The sequence below is a fragment of the Amblyomma americanum genome, chromosome 11, assembly GCF_052857255.1.
Source record: "Amblyomma americanum isolate KBUSLIRL-KWMA chromosome 11, ASM5285725v1, whole genome shotgun sequence".
Lineage (NCBI taxonomy): Eukaryota > Metazoa > Arthropoda > Arachnida > Ixodida > Ixodidae > Amblyomma > Amblyomma americanum.
Genome location: NC_135507.1, coordinates 25,657,483 through 25,683,145, shown reverse-complemented (window position 1 = coordinate 25,683,145; position 25,663 = coordinate 25,657,483). Strand labels below are relative to the sequence as shown.

Below are 25,663 nucleotides of genomic sequence, written 5' to 3'. Positions count from 1 at the left end.
CACCGTCTCATGGCGCCGATACTGGGCACTCCTGCTATGGCACTTATTTTGAGTTCAAATGATCCATGCTGCGCATGCGCCTTTTTGGAAAACTCCACTGCACTGATTACGAGGACACTGAGGACAGCTGTACGGAATTTTTGACACTAGGAAAAGTAAAAAATAAACTGTGAGGTTTAACGTTCCGAAGCGACACATAGCTAGACTACGAGGGATTCAGTAATGGAGAACTCTGGATTAATTTAGACCACCACGATTCCTTTACAGCGCGCTGATATCGCACAGAACAAGGGCGTTTTTGCACTTCGCCTCCATGTAGATACGGCCACCGCGGCCGGGATCGAACCCGCAACCTTGGGATTAGCTGCCGAGCACGCCGAAGCCGCTGAGGCAACATGGCGGGTTTTAATTAAAATAAACAAGCTCGTGCTTCACCCTTTTCCTTATTACACCATTCACTGAAGGAGAAGGGCTCTGTGCCCAAGTTCAGGGTACGTTGACGTTTGTCCGGCAGCAAACCAGTGACGTCTACACCGAAAAGGACTCCGCGATCACCGTTTTCAAGCGAATGGCTGCGTAGCCTAGCCTCTGGGATTCACGAAAAATCTGTGCTGACGTACCGCAGTTTAGTTGCGAAACCGGCCGATGATGGCGACACCTGTATTTAATGTTCAATCCGCTAGCAATTAAGCTCGTACATAGCGACTTCGTCAAGGGGGCAGGTGGCCCACCTGGATCACGTGACCTTGTGACGTCATCACAACCTATCCACTGGATGGTGAGAAAACTGTCCACCGTGGCAGTTCAATTATTGATTGGCCGCGAGAAGTTGCTAGGGCCGTAATTCGCTAACTAATTATCATCAAACTGCTTTACTTGATCTTATTTTGTCCCTGATTCGTCAATGTCTTGTTCTCCTGCCCAACGAGCAGAATAAAGGAAAGAAGCTCCTTATGGCGTACGTATTAGGGAAGCCAACAGTCATCCAAACCAGGGCTTACCCCAGGAATTGAAATAAGCGGGGGGGGGGGGGGGGGGGGTCTCAATCTCAAGGGGTTATGAGGGGGTTGAAGAAAACCAATGGTCATTTTATTTGTGTCCTTGACATGTCGCGTAGGAGTAGAAACGTTAGTGATTCTAAAAGTCGTGATAAAGATGACCAAAATTACCCGTCGTGCGTAAACAAAAAAAAATCGTTCCTAATTAAAGGGACCTTCAGAAAAACAAGGGGGTAATGCGTACAACAGGAAAATCACTGATCGAAAACAAGGCAGGCAGCCGCTATTTTTTTTTTCACTTTTTCCCTCTCACTGCCCAAGCCAGTCATGTGCGCAGGTAATCAATAGCGAAAACTTCTCAAGCACCTGCTTTTTTATTATTTTTTGCAACGTTATTTTCCTTTAGACAAGAATTACTCCAACGTGTTTCCGAATTCGATGCGGGAAGTGACAGTATAAATACCGTCTCTGCGTGATAACAGTGGGTCCTCTTTTATTAAGGCTTCCGGAGCCCTTCACTACGGCGTCCCTCATAGCCTGAGTCGCTTTGGGACGTTAAAGCACCCATAAACCAAACCAAACCATCTTTTATTAAGGTGCAAGCCTTTCATGCCTCATCAGTGTGAGCAAGACCTGTCCGCAGGAAACGCGTACTAGAAGTATCCGCTCCACCTGTCAATCAAATAAAAAGATGAATTTCGACGAGGATGGGATTCTAACCCACGCGGGCAGAGCCTAATGGTTTATGGTGTATTAGGGTTTAACGTCCCAAAGCGACTCAGGCTATGAGAGACCCCGTAGTGAAGGGCTCCGGAAATTTCGACCACCTGGGGTTCTTTAACGTGCACTGACATCGCACAGTACACGGGCCTCTAGCCATCGAAATTCCACCGCCGCGGCCGGGATCGAAATCGCGTCTTTCGGGCCGGCAGCCGAACGCCGTAACCACTCAGCCACCGCGGCGGCTACAGAGCCTAATGAATTAGCAGTTCATCGCCTTAACCACTCGGCTACCTAGTCCGGCAGAACGAGGGTGTTTTAGAAGCCATATGTCGTGACTTGAAAACAGAGATAGCGAACACATCGGATATAACGAAGTTTTAGTATGTTCTAACTTTAAACCAGAAATAACGAACACACCGGCTATAACGAAGGTGTAGTATGTCGTAACTTGAAACCGAAACTAATGCGAGAAGCTTAAGGCGATCGTGTTGAGCTAGAGAGCTCAACAGGACGACACAGGCTTTCGAATTGAAATCTAAAGTCTGACGAAAACTCGTCTGGTCGGGTAGAAGGTTCATGCATGAAGAAAAAGGAACGCCGACCAAAAGGTTCGGCTTCCGTATGGAAGCCGAAACGTCTTCGTTTTAAACAACAATCTTTTGGTCGGCGTTCCTTTTTATTCATACATGAGGCTTTCGAATTGATGCACGTAAGATAACTTAATGACTTAAGCGCTCCCCTGAATTTTTCTTCGCTCCCGCCTGTATATACACATCGCAATTCCCACCCCATGAAACAGAGAATGACGGTCACTAGGGTCTTCCCAAGAGCGTATCTGCCGGTGAGGGATATCGCCCACTCGCATACCGGATAGTCCCTATCAGCACAAAAGCGCCACAGACCACTCGACGCACTCAGCGCCAGACGCACGCGATAAGGCCGTGAGCACTGTCGCGCCACATACACGTACACAAATACGGTTCTAGGAAGCGGACGCTTGCGAAGCACATTTCCGAAACACGTGAGAAGCAGGACCGCGGGCCTTATCGCGAGGGAGGCGTGCCGGCGAAAATCCTCATCGAGTCCCACGGCGTTAAAGCATCACTCCATTCACAACGCCGCCATTGTGCTCCGCGAACGTTGCACATTTTACGCCAGCAGAAAGCTGCAATTATTCGACCGACCGGGGCGGGGCGTTCGATAAGTTTTTGCCTCTGGGGTGAGGGCTTCGCGTTGAAGAACACGAATGAAAGAGGTCGGAATGACATGAAAGTTCGGGATGTTCGGGTGTTCTCAAATTTCCACGTACCCATGTACAGTTGTTGACGACACCAACGGTGCAATGCATCAGTGATATCATCGTGACATAAAGTGACAGTCACATAAAGCATATGCAGCTCTTTTCAAATGTAAAGAGTGCAGGAGGTTTGATTCCAAGCCGTATGGTGGGGCGCTCGCAGAATCCCTGGAAGCCCTAATCTTAGAAGGGACAATGGCAGTTCCTCTCACCGTGACCTGATTTGGAGCGCTGGGGAGATGAATAACGAAACACGCAGCATGACCCAGAAAGCAAACACCTTGGGCTCTAGAAGCTTGACAAAAGCTGCACCTTGAAATGGATCTTCATTATGGAAAACAGCCACAAGTGGAACGGCGCAAGGCCCAGGTTATAAGGGGCTGGATGAGGCAGGGCAGCTGCTCTTATTCCTCAACGATGGCTCGCACAGACTAGCGCGGCGCCGGTGGCGAAGTACAATGGCGGAAACCGGATAATCAAAACTCTGAGATAACGGCCTTCAGTGGCGCCACTGAAGTGAAAAGTTACAGCCCAGGAGGCGAGCCTTACCAAACACCATTTTGTACCCCCTTGAAAGAAAGGTGCTTCTAACACCGTGGTTGAAACTAATCGGCTAAGGATGAGTCGGAGAACAGGTGAGGTTGTAATGAAGACAAACTAAAGGACGTCAATGCATACAAGAACAAACAACTAGTCTAAGCTTACACGGGCCCTGAGTAGTCTCTTTGTCGATCGCGAGAAACGTCCAGGAGACCTCGTCATGTTCGTGATTATCTGTCAAAACACAGAATTTTCCGGAGCCAAGCGGGCCTCGAAGAAAAGTGAGATAGACTAAAATGGTATCCAGAGGAACTGAAAATATGAGAATACGAAGAAACCGCTGAGGAATGCATGCCCGATCAAAACGCACGACAGAATTTTCTGTCGCACGACACAACTCTGTGTCGTGCGACAACAGTGGCTCTTGTCGTGGGTTCTGTCGTGCGGCAAAGGTGTCCGTAGTGGGCGAGCTTCAATGGGAGCAGTCGCTGAGACGAACAGCACCCGCGAGCTGGTGCTGGGCATCCGAACGCCACTGAGACACCCCCACGGGTCATGATGGCAGGAAGAGAAGGTTAGGGGGAGAGGAAAGGCTGCAGTTGTCTCTCCTTGTAGTCGCGGGGGATGACCAGATATTGTCCCTATCTCAGGCCCACAATATAAGCGGAGAAATTAGGTGTGCGGCATTTAGCTTCTGTCATCGCTTTCAATTCCAGTTTTTTTCCCCAGTTTCACCCCATCTTCCGCCTTCGGGGTGTCCTCCCGTTAACTATGGCCACTGTCAACGCCACTGACATGGTCATCTCGCTCCCATTACTCTCTACACTCTAAACACAAAGACGCCTGTATGGGAGTAAAAGAGAGTAGGCTGGGAGTAAAAGGGTGGTTTACTCCCTTTCTTCTCTTTTATGTTTAGTGTGCACAGGCGGCTCGGGTTAGTGCGGTACCGAAATCATGGCTAAGAAGGTCTGCAAGAGAGTGTACAAGACGCAATAGGAGGCCTATTCGAGCGCTCTTAAAAAAATGTTTCAGCTAAATTAAACGTACGCTCGCTAAAGAAAGTCTAAAATTGAAAACGTCAACAAAGATCTCCGCATGCAGCTGCGAGGGTGACGACAGTCGATGTATTGCGACTGTCACGCGCTTTCACCGTCCTTTTACGAGGTAGGAAAACACCGTGCAAGTTGTACACGTTTGTCGAGGTGTACGACAAAAATATTCAGCAGTGCAAGCTGCCTCATGGCGTTTCCTAATCTGTGATAACACTGATCATGTACCCCTTATGGCAAAGGCTCAGCTTTTATGAGAAATAACGTGACTTAAAACTCCACTCTTGTGTAAGGACTGCAAGAATCCAATCCTAGTTACGTATGCGACCACGAATTTGATTCTGGCGTGAGTTCAGGCGCGTATATACGGGTGACTCTCCGAGGGAGTTGAGCCAGATGTGCGATCCATTCCTAGGAATTCTTTCGTCGAAAAAATTAGGTTTTCTGTAGTTCTGCCACAGAAAATATCTAGTTAAAAATGGGGGGGGGGGGATTTTAAAAAATCAGGCCCTCTGCGCGTAAAGAACCAATACCTATCCACAACGCGCAGCCGATCAACTCGCAACTAAACTGAGCCAATAACTGAAAGACGCATACATCTCTAATGCAGTCGGTACGCGTTAAAAATGAGCTGAAAGTAATTTCCATCGAACAAGTGTGCTAGCCTCGATTCGCGCATTCACACTAGTGATTCAATCCGAGTGGTCGCGCGACCATTTTGATCGAACAGCCGCAATCGACTATAGATCGCTCTCCGATCGGTTCTTCAGCCTTGCTACACAGTCGCAAGACTGCTCACTCAGCCGATCAGCGGGCACCTCTGAATTGCGCTTAAGTGCACACTAGTCAGTCCCGACAATTCTCGACCGGGACGAGACCCATCGGGACAGCGTGTGCTACCTCAAACACGCAGCAGTTGCCGGTGTTCGTTAGTCGATCGACTTTCGCGACTCGCCAGGGTCGGATTTGTACACCAATACACCAATACATCACGTGCACCGATAACCTGGAACAGAGCCGAAAAGCATTGCGGGAAACCACGCACCCCTGTTGCCTCAAAGACGCAGCAGTCGATGGCGTCACACATAATAATAATAATAATAATAATAATAATAATAATAATAATAATAATAATAATAATAATAATAATAATAATAATAATAATAATAATTGGTTTTGGGGGGGAAAGGAAATGGCGCAGTATCTGTCTCATATATCGTTGGACACCTGAACCGCGCCGTAAGGGAAGGGATAAGAGAGGGAGTGAAAGAAGAAAGGAAGTGAGAGGTGCCGTAGTGGAGGGCTCCGGAATAATTTCGACCACCTGGGGATCTTTAACGTGCACTGACATCGCACAGCACACGGGCGCCTTAGCGTTTTTCCTCCATAAAAACGCAGCCGCCGCGGTCGGGTTCGAACCCGGGAACTCCGGATCAGTAGTCGAGCGCCCTAACCACTGAGCCACCGCGGCGGGGCTCACACATAAGACTGAATGAGGTTTCACGGGACCGTCCTAATCGCGTCACAAGACGCCATTCATATCCGCACACGGTGCCAGGCGAACGTTTGCACGGCCGCGGCGCCTGGAGCCACGGGCATACTGGTGGCGTTGCCTTACCGACCGCGGCGATATCAAGCCTTCTTCACGTCGGGCTAGCATCAACCAGCGCTTACCGTGGCCACCGGTGCCTCCAGGCGAATAACACGGGGAGCAACGGGCGGCGGCGGCAACCGGCGCAGGACCCCGGAATTTGGCAGCGGCCCTCGGTGACCAGCGGAGCAGCCTTCGAAGTTGATGTCGATGCCGCGTGGGCTTTGCCCTTGGCTACGCAGGTAAACAATCCCCGGAGGAACATCGGGTCACGCGCCTTTCTATTTTGGCGGGCAGTATGAAAACGCGATTCGCCGCAGGCACGGCTGCCGAAGACAAGTATTTTAATCCACAGCTACATCGTTTAGTGGAAGAAAAATTGGAAAGGACACGTAAGCTCCGGCTTATGGGTATGACACGATAGCGTAGTGCGTTAGGCTTGCTATTCTGTGCAGCTTGAGACCTTTGAATAATAATAATAATTGGTTTTTTGGGAAAGGAAATGACGCAGTATCTGTCTCATATATCGTTGGACACCTGAACCGCGCCGTAAAGGAAGGGATAAAGGAGGGTGTGAAAGAAGAAAGGAAGAGAGAGGTGCCGTAGTGGAGGGCTCCGGAATAATTTCGACCACCTGGGGATCTTTAACGTGCACTGACATCGCACAACACACGGGCGCCTTAGCGTTTTTCCTCCATAAAAACGCAGCCGCCGCGGTCGGGTTCGAACCCGGGAACTCCGGATCAGTAGTCGAGCGCCCTAACCACTGAGCCACCGCGGCGGGGAGACATTTGAACGCATTTTTTTTTTCAATTGACTCAATTAATTAATTGACCTAATACTTATTCTAAAATTTCTTGAGTAGCATCATCAAGCATTGGTTTTCATTCTGACACATTTGAACCACCCTATTTCCAGTTTTTTTCACTTTTTCATTTCATTAATTAACCGAACAATTTCAATGCTTTCATTAACTCGTCATCGCCTATCGCGCAGCAATCAATCATCAATCACTAGAACCACAAATCACCATGATACTGTTTTTTTTTTTGCGCAGCCCCCGATTATTTCCGACACGCGGTCCCGACTAGTCCTTGTAAATGGAGTGGAAGACTGGAACCGTAACCGTTATCTATGGACGTGGCATGCTCCCTTAATCTGTCGTTTAGGCAACGGCTTGTCTGGTCGATATAGACTTGGGCACAGATCAGAGGGATGCCGGGTGCCTCTTGCTGCACCCAGATTTTTTTTAGTTCTCGCCAGTCACCATGCGACAAAGCTTCGACAGTTTGCACGGCGCCTTGAAAACAAGATCGGTATCCATGTACCTTTGCGCTTTTTCTTTATCAAGAGCTGCACCAACGAGCCCAAATTACCGCTTTTATGGATAAACCACATATACAGCTTCTTTCAGGTGCACATCAGCACCTCTCCGCAATAGCGTTTCTGAAAATACGCGCATATCTATCTGAGCCCAGGAGTCGATCTCACGACTCCGGACCCTTTAGCACAGTGTCGTGTATTGGCTAAGCTAACGAGGCCAGACGAACTGTGAGAACGTATACGTTGCAAAAATTTTGCGGAGTAGAAAAAATTTTAAGCCCTGCGTCGAGTGAGGAAAGCACGATACAAAAGTTTTCATAGAAGCCTCGACCTTTATGACTCTCTAGCGGCGTTGCATCGAGGTTGTTGTCAGCCTCAGGTGGATGATTAATGGAGGTATTTGAAGCAAACTGATAATCCGGTGCTCCCCCCTCCCCATTTTTTTTCACATTGCCTGTAAAATGCACGTATAGCATTTGGTATATAAAAAAAAGAGCCCACGATCAGTCCTTGTAGTCGGCTTGGTTCTAAGCCCAATCTACATAATCCGTTGGTTTATTAAAAATGTAACAATTTAAAACACGAAGAGAAAACTTGACAACACCACAGCTTTCACAACTGCGCTAGACGAAAACGAACTCTGGCAGCGCACACCTAGACTTCATTGTTTTCGGTCCTCATACTTTTCGAAATACAGGCGGGAGGTGGAAGCCGATATTCGGCACGATTTTTTTTGTCTCCAATTGCGTAATTTTTTTTATTGAACCTATTATTGCTAATTTTTCTTGAACATGTTTTTACAGTGAAGAAAATCAGTTAACCATGGCTAGCCAGACATGTTGCGTCGGGATGTAGAATACCTTGCAAGACATAAATGTTATGAAACACTAAGTTACGTCGCCCCGGTGGTCACTATAGTTCACGCATCTCCCCCCCCCCTCTTTTCTTTTGCTTTATTTTTTCTTTTCTACGATACACCTCAACTCCGAAGCACCTTGACAGGAGCTCTTAATAATAATAATAATAATAATAATAATAATAATAATAATAATAATAATAATAATAATAATAATAATAATAATAATAATAATAATTGGTTTTTTGGGGAAGGAAATGGCGCAGTATCTGTCTCATATATCTTTGGACACCTGAACCGCGCCGTAAGGGAAGGGTAAAGGAGGGAGTGAAAGAAGAAAGGAAGAGAGGTGCCGTAGTGGAGGGCTCCGGAATAATTTCGACCACCTGGGGATCTTTAACGTGCACTGACATCGCACAGCACACGGGCGCCTTAGCGTTTTTCCTCCATAAAAACGCAGCCGCCGCGGTCGGTTTCGAACCCGGGAACTCCGGATCAGTAGTCGAGCGCCCTAACCACTGAGCCACCGCGGCGGGGGGAGCTCTTAAATCACGAAACAGTTTTATTGCGTTTTCAACAGACTTCATAAAAACTGATAATTCGAAGACGTAAAGCGCACTAAAAGGCAATCGCAGAGCCAGGTCAAGACCCAAATATGAATAGAAAAAAAAGGAAAGACCAACTCCCAACGAATAGCAGCAGTGCTCACTGCTGAGTCGGCCGGCATGGTGAGGTAAGCAAGGCCGCAGCGGAAACTGCGAACCTCTCTCGGCAAGTTGTGTGCACCGCAGCGGGAAACGCATCGACGGGCGCGGTGCACACAATCATGCTCGGAAGAGATCGTTTGAATATTTTGCTGCTACTCCCTGAGACATCCATTACCGTGAGACATCAACGCTGTCGCCAAAATCATTATCATCACTGTCATCATCATCATCACCACGCGACTTGAGTGCACTGAAGGAGAGGGGACTCCTCCAGATGACCTTCAATTCCTGCTTCACTGTAACAGCCGCAGCCACGTTACAGAGGATAATTTTCTCGAGCGCGACGCTCTACCTGGCTCTCTAGTACCCTCGATTCCTGGTGCGTATTATTCGTGTTGCTTATTTTTTTTTCGCCTCCGAAAGCTTTTAGCGACCGGTTTCGAACAGTGCACATCTGCAGAGCTTGCGCACAAAGTGACGAAGACGCCTTTTATAGCGGCTACATAGTGGAGAGTCCGTTTCACACAAGCGGCACACATAAAGTATAGTTCAACGACCGCAACGCCCGCTCATACATATATATTCCTGTCATATTTTGGGCGCAGGGTCTTATGCCCAGGTATCTGCCCGTTGGCGATATTTCACCCTTGCGACACCCATGTGACTTCGGTTAAACTATGCATGCGGTTAAACTATGAAAACCATTCACGAGTTAAATTTCCTGGTATACAGGGGCCCTCGAATGATGCTGTATAAATATGCACTGGGATCCAAACAACTGTAGCTATAGAAAATTATGCAAATCGTGACAAGTGGCATGTGCGGGTATGGTATAAGGGCACATATGGACACATTTGCTGTCGTGCATCAATCCTGGCCTTTTGCTTCTTTGGTGAATCAATGCAGAGCACCCTTCCAACACCCATTTTGAAGGGTGTTATGTTAAACTAGCACCCTTCAGTATGGGTGCAACTTTGCACCCTTTTGAATTCCTTGCTGTGCACCCTTTCTTAAGGGTGCTTGGTAAAACATGGTAAAAGAATGCAGCGCGAAAAAAACAAGGACGAACAGAAGTGGACAGGACAGGGCGCTGACTCTGCACCCTTTCTCAGCAGCCTTTTTCAAGCACCCAATTGGGTGTAAAGGGTGTTCGTCTGGGGACAAGCTGATCTGCACCCTTAAGGGTGAGAATCTGTTCAGTGTGTACGCCAACAAATCGCCTACCGCAGTAGCATGAACAGAACCAACCCAGTTTTTCCAACCTCGACGACCCAACACGCCAGCTGAATTGGGGGGGGGGGGGGGGGGGGGGGGCGGCGGCTTACACAGAAACCTGCATAGATCTGGAACATTACACAGACAGACTGAGTACATCCAAGTCGATTTTCATGGAGATGCACGTCAAGACTTCACAATGGGCTGCTGGTCATTCGATGGAATTGTGATGCCAAAAGCACATCCTTTAGGATGGCTCCTCGGGATAACAAAGTGGATTTTGAGGGAAGCGAAGCAACACGTAGCTGTGTGCTGTATAAAGCCAGGCCGAAAGACGAGGCTATAGTTATAGTGTGGCTGCGGCAAACACAAGGAAGGGCTACTTGCTGTGACAGACGTCTGTCCTGCCACGTACAGTACGGTCCATTGTTAAAGGGAACATGCAATCGCTTGGCCACCGCTGCCGCTGACAGTCGCCAAAAACGGACGGCACCGGGCGCATGCGCAGAAAGAACAATCGGCTGTGCTTACTTCGCATGCGCCTTAGGCCGACGATTCTCGCCGGGTCGGTTGATCGCAAGTTCACTTTAACATTGGACCGTACTGCGCATAACTGGACTTAAGGTGATAACAGGAGGATGACGATGATGATAATGGCAACTAACCCAGATTTCCGCGCTTTCGCTGTGTGAAACACTGTCGTCAGAAAACCGAAACTGCAGAGGAGTGAAAAGTAGTAGTAATAAGTGGTTTCATTAAAATAACAATAATAAGGAAAGAAAAGATTTTTGCTAGTCCTGGCATCTGCCATCGATACTGAATCACCTGAGCTGGGGCGGTGGCTCAGTGGTTAGGGCGCTCGACTACTGATCCGGAGTTCCCGGGTTCGAACCCGACCGCGGCGGCTGCGTTTTTATGGAGGAAAAACGCTAAGGCGCCCGTGTGCTGTGCGATGTCAGTGCACGTTAAAGATCCCCAGGTGGTCGAAATTATTCCGGAGCCCTCCACTACGGCACCTCTCTCTTCCTTTCTTCTTTCACTCCCTCCTTTACCCTTCCCTTACGGCGCGGCTCAGGTGTCCAACGATATATGAGACAGATACTGCGCCATTTCCTTTCCCTCCAAAAACCAATTATTATTAATATTAGCTGGGGCAGCGGAAATAAAGGTTGGCAGGCAGAATGGAGAAATGAAATGAAAGAGGTGAGGGGACAGGAAGAGAGGATAGGGAGGAGAGGTAATATGCACAAACTATTTGCACAATACGAAATGTGCAATGGTTGAATTCGCGTTAATGCGCCAAAACAGTGAAGTGCGCGCTGCACGGAACTCCCGCGGCGGGGCGCCTAATTCGCAGCCAGCGCACGTCAGCGTCGCATCCGGAGGAAGATGGGGGGAGGAGGAGAAGGTTGCACGTTTTCCCAGAAGAGCATCGCGGCCGATCAGTAGTGGCCGCGCGCTTATTGCGAATTTCCCCGTTCCGACCGACCCTCGAGGGAATACGTCTCCCCGGCTACGCCGCCGCACTTCTATACACAACACGCAACGGAATTGAGGCTGGTGTACATAAATCCCTTTTTCGCTCCCCTCTTATTTACCCCGCTTGCTGGCAACTAAGTTCCCCAGCCTTCCTTTCTCGGCTGGGAAGCGGAGAGAGCGGGAGAGCGCGCGAACAAGTCGTTGTTAGCGCCACGGCGAGAGAAGATGAGGTGGAAGACGTCTCAGTCCATTTCGCGGAGAACTGGGTTCGTGGCAGCATGGCAGGTGCGATTTGTTGCCACGTGGCGAAAACAGCAACGAGGATTCTCACGAAAATGGCAATACGAAGATAAGAGGGGAAAATCAAAGAAATCAAAATGACAGCTGTGTGAAGTGTAAACACAAACGTTGGGGGAAATTCAGTTGTACAAGTGTGTAGAGCATGGCCGTATTCGTGTACTATATGACAAAGCAGGCACGTAGTCAGGAAATTTTTTCCACAGGGGCCCAAGGTAATTTCAACTCCTTCAATTGTTTTTTGTCTGGTCTCCAAACCCCGCCGCGGTGGTTCAGTGGTTTGGGCACTCTGCTACCGAGCCGGAGTACACATGTTCGATGCCAGTCACGGCAGCAGCGTTTCGATGCATAATAATAATAATAATAATTGGTTTTGGGCGAAAGGAAATGGCGCAGTATCTGTCTCATATATCGTTGGACACCCGAACCGCGCCGTAAGGGAAGGGATAAAGGAGGGAGTGAAAGAAGAAAGGAAGACAGAGGTGCCGTAGTGGAGGGCTCCGGAATAATTTCGACCACCTGGGGATCTTTAAAGTGCGCTGACATCGCACAGCACACGGGCGCCTTAGCGTTTTTCCTCCATAAAAACGCAGCCGCCGCGGCCGGGTTCGAACCCGGGTTCGAACGTTTCGATGGAGGCGAAACGCAAAATGCACCTGTGCACTGTGCGATTCAGCGCACGTTACAGATCCCCAGGTAGTCCAAATTATTCCCGAGCCTTCGACTAAGTCACCTCTTTCTCTCTTTCTTTCACTCACTCCTTTATCCCTTCTCTTACGGTGCGGTTCAGGTGTCCACTGTGATGCATGACACAGTTACTGCACCATTTCCTTTCCTCAAAACCAATTTTCATTTTCCCTTCTCCAAACATCGTTGAGGTGTCGAATACCATCCAACTGAACTGACCAGCGGAATTCTTCCTTGACATCTTGCGTTTACGGCCGCCTCGGCCTGGGGATTTCTTCAACAGATAGCTAGCATTCGTGCACAAACACCCAGGCAGGCAGGCAGGGTTAACTCAGGATGTTGTTTTCGGCTTTCAGCCGGGGGACACGTCAGACTGTGCAATGTGTTTGCTTCCTGCCAAAGACGTGTACTACACTGGCACCGGCGCGGCGCTCTCAGAAAGCCGATGTAAAAACAAGATTCTCGTCGGGGGGCGCTGCAACAGGGGTGGGTGGCTTCACGCGTACGGACTCCCCGATGGGCATGTTCATCACGCGCGCCTTATCTGATGAGCGGCGCCGAACAAGGCGCCACCGGACAAGCTTAGTGGTGCAACCGTGGCCTTGGCACTGGCCGAGCGGCTCGCACGCGGTTGTTACTGCGAATACACGGTGCATGCATGATGACTAGGCTCGAGCTGCAGCAGCAAAAAAAGGAAACAGAAAGAAGGGGGTTTTCTCAGGACGGCCGTAGAGAGAGCTATTTTTAGAAGGGAGCATTCCGGAGCCTACGTAGAGATGAGAGATGACTTGGTCGAAGCCACATCACTCGAACAGGCAAGCCACTGAATATTTTAGTACGGCTCTGTCGAAGTGACACTACCGCTACGTGTATTGATTTTTTTCTCTCGGCCCGTTCTTGCATGCAAGACGGGCTGCCTTCGCTTCAGGTGGTGAAGATGCTTATGAGGGATGGTTAGCGCCCGCTCTAATATTATCTACTTGTAAATAACAATAAACGTTACGAAAACGACATGATGACGATGATGATGATGCTCGGGCGGCAGCCGTGACGAGCCACGTATTCTTCTGTCGATGGAAACAACAGAAACAAGCACGAAAATTGACCACTTTTCTGTTTGATCGAAAGTTTGTGTGTGCTGTTTTAGAGATTTGTGCTGTGTGTATAATGTTTTGCAGAACCATTGACCTCGAGACAGAAATCGTTTCTTTTTTTTTCTAACCCGCCCTGCACTAGCTTGCTTTTTCGTTGAACTGTCCGATTTCTTGCATGTATTCCGTGAACACTTCGCTTTTATTTTTTTTAGAGTTCTGGACTGAACAATCAGACCATCGTCACTCTCCCTCCTTTCACCACCCCATATACCCCTTCCCGGCAGCGCGCGGTTCAGGTGTCCGCCGAAAATTGAGACAGTTAAGTTACTGCGCCTTTCCTTTCCTGAAAACCAATACTCGTCTCTTCAAGAGAACATCGTATAATAATAATAATAATTGGTTTTTGGGGAAAGGAAATGGCGCAGTATCTGTCTCATATATCGTTGGACACCTGAACCGCGCCGTAAGGGAAGGGATAAAGGAGGGAGTGAAAGAAGAAAGGAAGAAGAGGTGCCGTAGTGGAGGGCTCCGGAATAATTTCGACCACCTGGGGATCTTTAACGTGCACTGACATCGGACAGCACACGGGCGCCTTAGCGTTTTTCCTCCATAAAAACGCAGCCGCCGCGGTCGGGTTCGAACCCGGGAACTCCAGGAGGTTTTGGGTTAATTTCGACGCGGGAGCAGTGGTTAGGGCGCTCGACTACTGATCCGGAGTATCCGGGTTCGAACCCGACCGCGGCGGCTGCGTTTTTATGGAGGCGAAACGCTAAGGCGCCCGTGTGCTGTGCGATGTCAGTGCACGTTAAAGATCCCCAGGTGGTCGAAATTATTCCGGAGCCCTCCACTACGGCACCTCTTCTTCCTTTCTTCTTTCACTCCCTCCTTTATCCCTTCCCTTACGGCGCGGTTCAGGTGTCCAACGATATATGAGACAGATACTGCGCCATTTCCTTTCCCCAAAAACAAATTATTATTATTAGTTCCTTCAAGGCGCACACACAGCACGAAATTAATTTAGGCTCCAACTCAACTCGGCGACCGCAACTGGGCATATCGAAACCTTGAACTCGTGCCCAGGAAGAGAACACCACCCATGAGAGCAGAACGCCTTAGTCGTTGAGTCGTAGTAGTAGGAGAGAGAAAAAAAAGGGGGGGGGGTTGCCTCCGGAGTAATTTCGACCACCACATCTAAGCACAAGGGTGCTTCTGAATTTCTCCTCCCCCTAAGCGTGGCAGTAGAGGCTGGGATTCGATCTCAAGACCCAGCGTTCAGCAGCACAGGGCCTGTGCGCCAGTCTGAGTTATTATAAGAACAAGAAAAGGTTACAAGGTGAGGGGGGAGGGGTTCACGCCGGGCCTCTGTCCCCGGCGCCGACATTAACGTGGGCGTTATAGTACATATAGAGGCGTCTTTTTACGACCCAGTGCTCGGGTCATTTAATGACCAAGCCATTAGGGAGGATCGCCAGTGCACGCAACGCCGCCGTGAGGAAAAACCGACGCAAAGCGTGGGAATGGGAAGGGGGAAAGGAAAATGCTATATCGGGGCGAGCTGAAACGGCAGAGAAGGGTGGAAAGAGATGAGGTGGGGCGCGGAGGCGGGGGGGGGGGGGGGGTGGTACGGCGATCCATTAGCGGATATTTGATATACAGGTCGAACGTTGCTCGCTTGCCGGCGGCGGCAACACATAAACTCTGCCCGATCCGAGGCTCGCTATATTTCGCCAAGCACTTAACGGGCGAACGGGTGCGGAAAGCGCCACAAGCGGCACGATCGCGAACTTTCTAAAGAGTGAGCTAGCGACGTGGATGAAATATTTCGCCGAATATGCATACCGCTGAAAAGAAAAAGAAATCATTCTTTGTTTTTATTATTCATGCGAAGTTCCTTGTTCGGAGTAAGCCGAACGAGATGCCGCCGCGGTAGGCTTACAGAAGAGTAAAGTGCTCATTTTCTCCCGCGTACTTGAAAAAAAAAAGTGACTGTAAAGGCGAGTTGTTTTCGTCGAAACGTTTACTGCATTCCTGGGCATATTCTGCAGGCGCGCGCGCGCTGCGGTCCCGCACGGACGAAGCAATTAACTTGAAAGGTGCTTGCGTTTATAGCTGCTTCCCTTTCCCACTTGTAAGCGCGCTTGATTTTCCGCTCGCGCGTAATAACAACACAAGAACGTGCTTGAGCGATGAGTCAGCTCAAAACTCGGGAAAGACCTCACACAAAATGCACCAACTGCCGGAGAAAAAGCGCGGTTATCTTTTTCTTTTTCCGTCCTTGGGATACAGTCGATCCCGCATAACCTCGTTATAACGAAACTGAAGGGGGCTCGGCGATTACTTCGTTGTAGCCGTAACTTCGTTGTAGCCCGTGTTGACCGAGCTCCCGAAGGGAATCGTCATTCCTTCGTTATATGTATAATTTCGGTAAAACCATTTCGTTATAACGGGGTTCGACTGTACTCGAGTATTGCTGATATCGAACAGCCAATACAAGCCCCTGAAAATCCCATGCAAAAGTATAGCCCTTATTGACCGCGTCTATCGAACTCCTATTCAACGCCAGATTCAATATATCGAACGGCGCGCCGCACCCCTGCAAGCGGAACTTTCATTAACAGTGCTCCCGCGATAACTTTTCGCGCGCGGATCCGGTTTGGCTGCGAGCCCTTGCAGCAGCGCTAGACACGTGAAGACGCTTTAAATCTGCGTGACGAGGGAAGCTTAGGGTGTGGTCGGGGGTAGCCTTCAGCCCAGTGTACCAAAATTTCACGCGACGCTAGTGTCATGCGAGGAAGCCCATCTAGCTGAGCGAAGCAGAGGCTCTCGCCCGGCCTGATCGGCTAGCTTCGTTCCCTAAGGCGTTGCGGAAAACTAGCTGCCCCTTAATTTTAATCAGAGATTACTCTGTTTAGAGATCATTAATAGGTGGATTAGAGCTCTCATGACAGGCGGTGGCTAGTTACAAAGCACCGTCTACTGGGGCTTCGATGCGAAGCATGCTAGGCCTGTAGCAACACCCAGTGTGAGCAGAGGGCGCTTTCTAGAACGCGGCACCCGTTGTCACGTGATCCCGCTGGTCCTGGGAGTGGGCACTGGGTACAACCTAGCGGTTCTGTTCGGACATGTTCGAAGAATTCTACACTGTCGCTTCGCAGTCACTCGGCTCCGGAGACACTCGGAGAGACTGTTCATTCAGGGTACGCCGAGTTTGCGCGCAAGTTAGGCAAATAGAAAGAGCAGCCTGCTCAGAGGCCTGCCGGGAACAGCTCAGCGTGCTTCGTTGCACCCCCTTCACCCGATCGCCTTTTTATTTCGAGCAACCCAAAAAGCACAGTAAGCACACGACAGCGAACCGCTCCCAATTGGAATTGGAGCTCCTTTGGACGTCCCGGGAACGTCCTGGACGTATGCAGGACGCCCCCGGGACGTCCAAAGTACGTATGCAGGACGTCCCTGGGACGTCCAAAGGACGTATGCAGGACGTCTATCGGAGTTCTACTGGACTAAATTTTCTTCTTAATCCCAAAATAATTTTGTCCATTGGGCTGGTTTTAACCCGTACGGTGTCTACCTTTAAAGAACTGTTACGTCGTATTCATGTGTTGAAATTCTTTTTTTTACCACTCCTCACCGCTGCGAAGTTACCACTGTCAGAGCGTTTCTGTCTTCGTTTTGCCACCGTCTTTCCGTTCTGCCAGTCATTAATGCAACCACCTACCCGATCAAACTGCGCTCGTTTCCGATAACCCCGTTCCTCGAGTCAACTACTAGCTAACACTGCATTGGCAGGAGAGAAATGACTCGAACAGCAAGAAGCCTGCTTTCTCGAGCGAAGGGAGGTTAAGCGGCTGACCTTCACCCCATCTCGACTCCACGTGTGCACGCACTAACGAGCCTCCTGCGCGTGGACACGCGTCGCGAACGGTCTCCACGCTTCCTACTTCCCGCAGCTAGCCTTGAGGACTCTACACAGAACAAAAAGCAAAGAAAGATGGAAAGGACGTACCGCATTAACGCGAATACAAGCATCCCGTTTTCTTCCCTGATCTGAGTCAGCTTCGAAATCGGGGACGGTGCATTTTACATATAGGTTGAGGTTGAGCAGGTGGTCGAAATCATTCCGGAAGCCCTCTATCACGGCACCTCTTTCTTCCTTCCTTCTCTAAGTCCCTCCTTTATCCCTTCCCTTACGGCACGGTTCAGGTATCCATCGAGATGTGATACAGACGCTGCGCCATTTCCTTTCCTCAAAAACCAATTTTCATTTTGATTTTAAGTATACAATGACGCGGCACCTTCCTGCCATGGTCTTCACCACTGCCGATCCGGATACTTCAAAATATACTGTAACCAGTAATATAACTTAAATGAACACGGGGAACAACCTCACCCAATATTTCTTCTCAGTCAAAATTGATCGTTCGGCTTTCTGTGACAGTCTCCTGTTTGTCCGGCAGCGAAAGACAAATTTATTGCTGAGAAAAATTGGAGCTCAGAAATGGAGCATCTGTTCCCCGCTACGTACTCGGTTAAAAATTGTGCCGTCAATGATGAAAAAAGGGCCTCCGTGATTACCGACGAGGAGTTTATGGTGATGCTCCTCTAGCCTCAGAGATCTGCATTTAAATCTTACGTCGTCGCAGCTTGCTTGCGAAAATGGTCGGTGGGTGGAGATGGAGGCGTTTATTTCTTTTTTCCTTTTTCTTCTTTATAAATGTTTCGTTTTTCAGTGAATGCAGACTGGTCAATGTCATTGGGACGCGGTAATCTATGATACAGGTCAGTTTCAGTTTGTCCCCAGTGTCCCTTAACTATCACTACTTCCCATGTCCTTTTTTACGCTTACCTACTTCTCTTTGTAACGCTTGGACGGCCCTGGTAACATACTAAACGAAACCGACTGAAATCTTATCGAAACAGTGGTCAGCAAAATCAGCTTCTTTTACTCTTTCGCTCCCTACCTCTTTCCTTCCCTCCCCTGTTCCCTCTCTCTCTCCTCTTTCCTTCCATCACTCACTCCGACTGTTCAAGTTTGCACTTCAGAAATGCGCTTCGACATCGCGAGGCGCTTAAATCCGCGTCAACACGGTATACGCTGGAGGGGTCTCTGGGCGTAGTTGCTCCCTTGAGGAGCGAGCAGGGGTACTTCTCCGCAGAGCGCAGTCCTAGGCGGGGCGCGCGACAATTTTTAGCAGGGTTGCTAATGGCGGTCGCCCTCTCCCTCGTCCTCTGGCCCGGAAGGATCTGCAGCAGGCACACACAAAGCAAACACGCGCCTTTGGGAAGGAGACTCCGCCCTTTCTGCAGCCATGCCGCAAGGGGTGGTATATCAGTATAGTGTACCGGCCGGAAATGTCGACAGTGGTCACTGGGGCACGCGTCATGGGCATCTTTGTTTCGTGTGATGTTAATCGACCTCAGAAGTGCGCGGAAAAGAATCGGCGGGGTGGGGGGGGGGGGGGGGGGGCGTAAAAACGAGGAGAACAGGTACAAGGCAAATTCTCGGTAACTCCAGTCGTACGTGAACAGTTGAAACAAAGCAACAACAAATGAAAAAAGTAAGAAATACAAAGCTCCAGTTATAGACGGCGTGAGTCCTCTCATTAATAATAATAATAATAATTGGTTTTTGGAGAAAGGAAATGGCGCAGTATCTGTCTCATATATCGCTGGACACCTGAACCGCGCCGTAAGGGAAGGAATAAAGGAGGGAGTGAAAGAAGAAAGGAAGGAGGTGCCCGCAGTGGAGGGCTCCGGAATAATTTCGACCACAAATTATTCCGGAGCCCTCCACTACGGGCACCTCCTTCCTTTCTTCTTTCACTCTCTCCTTTATCCCTTTCCTTACGGCGCGGTTCAGGTGTCCAGCGATATATGAACTGGTTCTCAGGATTGTACAGTCCTGACCATAATTAACCGGAGCACGCTTCGGCGATCAAACTCTTCTCACTCCTAACCTAGCGAAAATTACTGAGAACTTAATATGTAAGTGATAAGGTAGCATATGCCACTGGTGCGCTCACGCGTGATCCCAACAAACCATCATGTCTTTTCTACTCAACGCGTGAGAAAATTTCAAGTACCGAACAGTGCTATGCAATAACTGGGCTCATGTGTACGAAGGGGCAAATCGCTTGTCAGAGCCTCTTAAGAACTGGACACATGGCTTCGCCACATGGAGGTATTGAGGGTTCAATTAAGCACGGTCATTTGCTAACACCACGCTAAAACCTTCAGGTTGGAGCCCTTTTTACGTTCCCATGTTGCTGTCCTTGCGCACCCAGAGCAGCGCACTGCTGCACTCAATTACGCCACGTGTAGTTCAGTGCAGCAGTGCGCTGCTCCAGCTCTTTACATTATCACGATGTCACGCAACGGTAGGATATCTATGTGATGACGTTTTCTTAGTTAAAGTGCATTCTACAGTTACATTTTTCACTATCCCTTGTCCAGTCTGTAACACGTCCGCTCAATTTCGCCCCTCTTTCCGCACAGGTGTACTCTTACAAAGGCCCATTCGCCCCTGTTCTGTGCCTATGCTGTGCACCTGCTCTTCACCCATGCAGATGCCGAACGTAGTTAAATAAGTGTCCCTCACGCAACTGGCGCTTTTAGTACGTGGGTTTCACTGGGAGCCCACATATCCGATACTGTCCTAAACTCACCTGGACCACGCAGGGGTACCCGCGTATTTACAAAAGTACGCGATGCTATTCAGGCGTAACATGGAATAGTCTGGAAACTTTTAAACCTGAAGAATCGAGAAGAATCTTGAGTCTGGAAGAATCGGGGGGCCTGACAGATGAACATAATTTTTGCAAGATTTGATGTGTTTTATGGCATATAATGCGCAGAAGGATGATAATTGAGACTAATAAAACAGGAGGCTGAATACAATAATAAAAGGCAGAAGGAAGCAAACACGCGCGTTACTAAGAAAACGGAGCAAGGACTGTATCGTTTTGTCTTAACTATTCTGTTCTTGATCCCTTTTGTCACGTGGGCCACGGCTGGTGGGCAGACGCTGCTCTCTGCTCGCAATAAATTTCAGCGCCTGTGCAGTAGGCTCTCTTGTGCCGGTCCTAGCCTATCTGCGCTGCCTCTCACCGCTGTGGCAATTAAGCAGTGGAGTAATTAAGCCTTTGTTTCTTTGCTTTGGGGTGGCTCCTGTGGTCTGCAAACTATTGCAGTGGACTGTCAAGACATCGCATCAACCGGCTGTTGCTTCAGCAGCAATTTTATTCGCGCCTCACGGAGTCGGTTCGAGCGCTATTTTACTGCAGAACGTCGCTAGCAACTCTCTGTAGTAAACAAAAATTCTTTAGAGAGTCTATAGACTGTCCATTAACTTTTGTCTATAAAGTCTATGGACTTCCGATGGACAAATCCTATAGACTACTCTACATGCAATACAAATCCTATACACTATATATATATTAGCAGACAAGTCAAATGAAATGAGGGGCCCGTTTGACAAACTTATGAAGGGAGCCAACAGTCACCGAAACCAAGGTGCATGGGGGAATGTTTTTTTCATGTGTTGTGCTTATCAGTGGGATATTATAGTTCTTAGATGAATAGATCGCTTAAAGAAAATTACTTATAAAGCAGCAGAAAAAACAACCATGCCGCCGGTGGGATCCGAACCCACGACCTCCGAATATCGCGTCTGGTGCTCTTACCAACTGAGCTACGGCGACGGCTGTCCAATCTGCTGCTTTCGTGGGTATTTATGTTCATTGGGTGTAAGCGAACCTTGAGAGTGTTCACCAGCGCCACCCTCATCCATAGCGGTGGACATAGCACGTCCTGTAATACCGCAAGTGTGACGTGGAACGTCATCTAACGGCGAGGGCGGAAAATGTGCGAGAGCCCTCTTAAGCTACCTATGGTATCAAGACAAGTAATTTTCTTTAAGCGATTTATTAATCTAAGAACTATAATATCCCACTGATAAGCACAACGCATAAAAAAAACATTCCCCCATGCACCTTGGTTTCGATGACTGTAGACTTTTTTCTATAGACAGTCTATAGACTATGAAAAGACAACAGGAAAATATATACCAAAACAATGGAGTCTATAAAAAGTCTATAGACAGTCCATAGGTCATTTTTATTAGGGCACACACACATACACAAATACGCAATCCCACCGGCAGAGGCCAAGAATCTAACCCACGAGGCAGAAATTACCCGGCGAGAAGTGGCGAACGCGCGGAGGATGGGACTCAGCGGGCGGGCGATAGAACGAGAGAAATGCGAAAGACGGGGCGAGGAACGAAAGAAGAGCGGACGAAATGGAAGAAAGAGAGGGAAGCCCCCCCCCCCCCCCCCCCCTGAAAAGATTTCCTAGCGCACTTTTTCTCCGTCCTTTCCGGCCTCCCCGTCCGATATATTGATTCCGGTCCCGGCACGACTTGGCAAGCGCTCAAAAAAAAAAAAAAACACTTGCACACACACACACACACACACACACACACACACACACACGGACACGTACGCGCAATGAAGGAAACAAAGAATGGAAAAGAATGGGAAGAAAGATGTCAAGCGCCGATGGCAACGAAGAAAAAAAGAAAGAATATAAAGCTGGTGTTTCTGGGAAATCAAAATAAGTTCGAGCAACCTCCCCTTTTCTCCCCACCCACTGTCCCCGGCCATCCGGAAAAATAAATGTGCAGGGTAAGAAAGGAAGCGGGCGACATTGCACGAAAGGACCCGCTCAATAAGTTTCAAGGTCGAAACGGTATTGCCTGCGGCGTCACCTCGCGGTGTTCATCGCAACTTTCGGAACGCTCTGTAACGTTAAAAACTGCGACAGAAATTGGAACCGGCTGTTTGTGTACTGCCAAGAGGCTAGAGACGCACACCCAGCCCCGATAAGTATCCAGGAACAAAAAGCACACCTTTATGTACTGAATGCATCAGGAGCTAGGGAAGCGGTGAAATCAACGAAATGAGACGGACACATTTGGGCACGTCAAACTATGGAGCGAGACGTGAAGCTATGCACGATATGCGGTATGCGAAGGTCAGTCATCCCGGAAGTTAGCCGGTAACAACGAACACAGACCCGAATCTATTACTTCAGCTCTCATATTAAAGCCCGGTGTAAAAACCAGCCCGAGCTATTTGACGACAAGCCAGCTAGTTAAGACAGATATTACAGAGGGAAGCTATTGAAGAACCGTTGCGGCTGATATTGAGTCAAATACACCACATGATACTCATCATGGATAGCATACACGCCGTTACCATGCGCCTGACGAATACGATCGAAAATTATTCTGCGTCCGGTGACCAATAAACAGATGTTTGTCGCGCTGAATTTGAAGCAAAAAGAGGTCCCCGTACATGTACTGTAGAATTCGTTCCTGTTACGAGACCAGGCATTTTCAGATGGACAATATTATCAAAGGGAAGTCACTGATCGACAACAATCAGATAGCTTTACACACAGAAGAAATTAGTCACTCTCTCCTCGCTGGCGACGTCACCGCGCGCCACGATGCAAGTGCTCCGCAAAAGCCGGTTTGACGTCACAAAGTGACGCAAACAGGCTCTCGTCTCTTTCCGCGACGCTAGTGCGACCTAGCGAGCCCAGAGTAAACCACACACGAGAGCGGGCTTTTCAAACAGACTCAGATATGCGGTCCTTCCTGTGTGTATTTCTGCTGTCGCGTGTTAGAAACTTAGGTTGTTGTTTTTTTGGAGCGATGTTTATTGCCTCAAGGCATAAAAACTATGAAGTTAGAGATGAGCAAGATGCTTAAATAAATGAAAAAAAGGTGGGCTTAGGTTGTTCTTCGTGGTCTGCCCGCACAAATTATTTCCATTTACGAGTCGCGTTCTCAACAGGCGGGTTAGAGGTGCCGACACAGAAAGTGCGGGTGTTACGTTCACGATTGGTGCGAAGATATTCCATCCCAGACGATTCAGTCCATTTTGCACCTGCGTACAAAAACATCTCACGCACGCCTGAACGCTAACATGCAGCGGCGTTCACAGCGCACAGGACACACGCACTTCTACTGCCTCTTCTTTGCGCTCCGTAGGCCCCCGCCTTGCGTCTTCAGGCGCCTGACTAATGGTAGCCACGTTCTCCACATTAGCATATTAGACATGCCCGCGCATCTTCACCGTTATGACGTCGGCGCATGCGCCTAGACATCCTGCAGACGTCCGACCAGGGATGCTCGATCTCTACGGGTGCTTAGCTGTTTAGCTGGCCAGGACGCATGCAGTGGGAGAATAATGGATTCCTCCATTGAAAAGCGTTCTTTCCCACTCACAGTCCTTGGGCTCCTTGAGGGGCGGCATGTCCGCCGACGTGGTGGCCTGGTTGGACGCCGTGGTGTTGTTACTGGTGGCGGGCGGCGTGCAGGGCGCTGACTGCGGACAGGGCGGACTCAGCCCGTTCCCTCGGACAGGGGCCCCAGCAGCCGGTGACTGCTTGTCCTTGTCCTTCTGCTGAGGCTGCTGTTGCGAGCTCTGAGAGGCGGCGTGTCCGCCGGCACCGCCCCCCTGTGGAGTGGCGGGTGCGCTGGCGCTCTTCGGACCCCCGGGCGCCTGCTGCTGCTGCTGGCCGTCGAAGGCGTCGTACAACGTTACCGCCACCACCTCCACGGGGCCTGCAAAGACGAAAGGGAAAGAGTATCATGAGCCAGGTGCAGGGTATAAACGAGAATTTTTTTGGAACAAAAAAAATCCTCTAGTCATTTGAGAGTTCTTCAAGACAGAAAAAAAGCTCTTGAATGAAAAATATATTATATATTTTAGGCAGCGTGTTTAACCGGCCGACATATATCCCGGTAGACATTATGACTCCCATGGACGTCCAAGGGAGTTCCAGTTCCCATTGCGATGGTACTAAGCGCAGGAGGCGGCTACTGGGGGAGTAAGAGCGGAAAGGTAAGGGTTTCAGCCAGGTGCAGGGTATAAACGAGAATTTTTTTGAACAAAAAACATCCTCTCGTCATTTGAGTTCTTAATGACAGAAGCAAAGCTCTTGAATCAAAAATATATTATATATTTTAGGCAGCGTGTTTAACCCGCCGGCATACATCCCGGTAGACATTATAACTCCCATGGACGTCCCATGGACGTTTAGGACGTCCGCCGGATGTCCATGGGAGTTCTAGTGCCCATTGCGATGGTACTAAGCGCAGGAGGCGGCGACTGGGGGAGTAAGAGCGGAAAGGGAAGGGTTCCAGCACAATGGGACTTGATCAAAAATAATTACAAATAAAGAGTGCAGGACCGTGCCACTTAAGTAAACCGGTGCAGGGAATTGTAAATGAAAAAAAAAAGGAAATAGTGGTCAAGTGTTTACGCTCTACTGCGCAACGCTCTAAACTCGGCGAAAGCTGTCCTCGTGCTTCTGCCAGTATTTTGCTCTGACAGTTAAGGTCTAAGACCTCTGGGCTGGGGTCTGGGCTACCACAAGGGTCGCGACGGGCGCCCGACCACGTTCCTGACTCTGTTCACGTGACGGTCACGTGACCGGATCTTGACAGTCTGGGACTCTACGATCTGAATCCGCCGGTCAGAGCTCCGTATAACAGCTTTCACCGTACAAACAAAATTGGTTCTGAAAAATCGGTCCAGACATTTCAAGTAGTTGTGCGAAATACGTCTAAACTTCTTCCAATACACCGATTACATCAAGACAGGTGAACGAAAAAAATCATTGCACGGCACTACTGTTGCGGACACGAGAGGGACCTGACATGCACTTCATAGTCTTCACTGCCTGAGAGCCTACACGAAACACTCGGCAGCACATGAACACAAGCAGACAGGACA

General features: G+C 49.2%; 1 protein-coding gene across 3 annotated transcripts in view; it reads right to left on the bottom strand.

Moving 5' to 3' along the window:
* Pka-C1 (Protein kinase, cAMP-dependent, catalytic subunit 1) overlaps nucleotides 1-24,500 on the bottom strand; it is a 177,866-nt gene extending 153,366 nt beyond the window's left edge. The window contains exon 1 of one of the 3 annotated variants that reach the window (XM_077644479.1): nucleotides 24,151-24,500. In XM_077644479.1, coding sequence (XP_077500605.1) covers nucleotides 24,151-24,178 — 28 coding nt within the window. In that variant the 5' untranslated portion in view covers nucleotides 24,179-24,500. Of the gene's footprint in view, nucleotides 1-6,281; nucleotides 6,388-24,150 lie in introns of those variants that run through there. The other 2 variants (XM_077644475.1, XM_077644480.1) reach the window with 2 other exon arrangements.
* Between the last annotated feature and the right edge of the window lie 1,163 nt (nucleotides 24,501-25,663).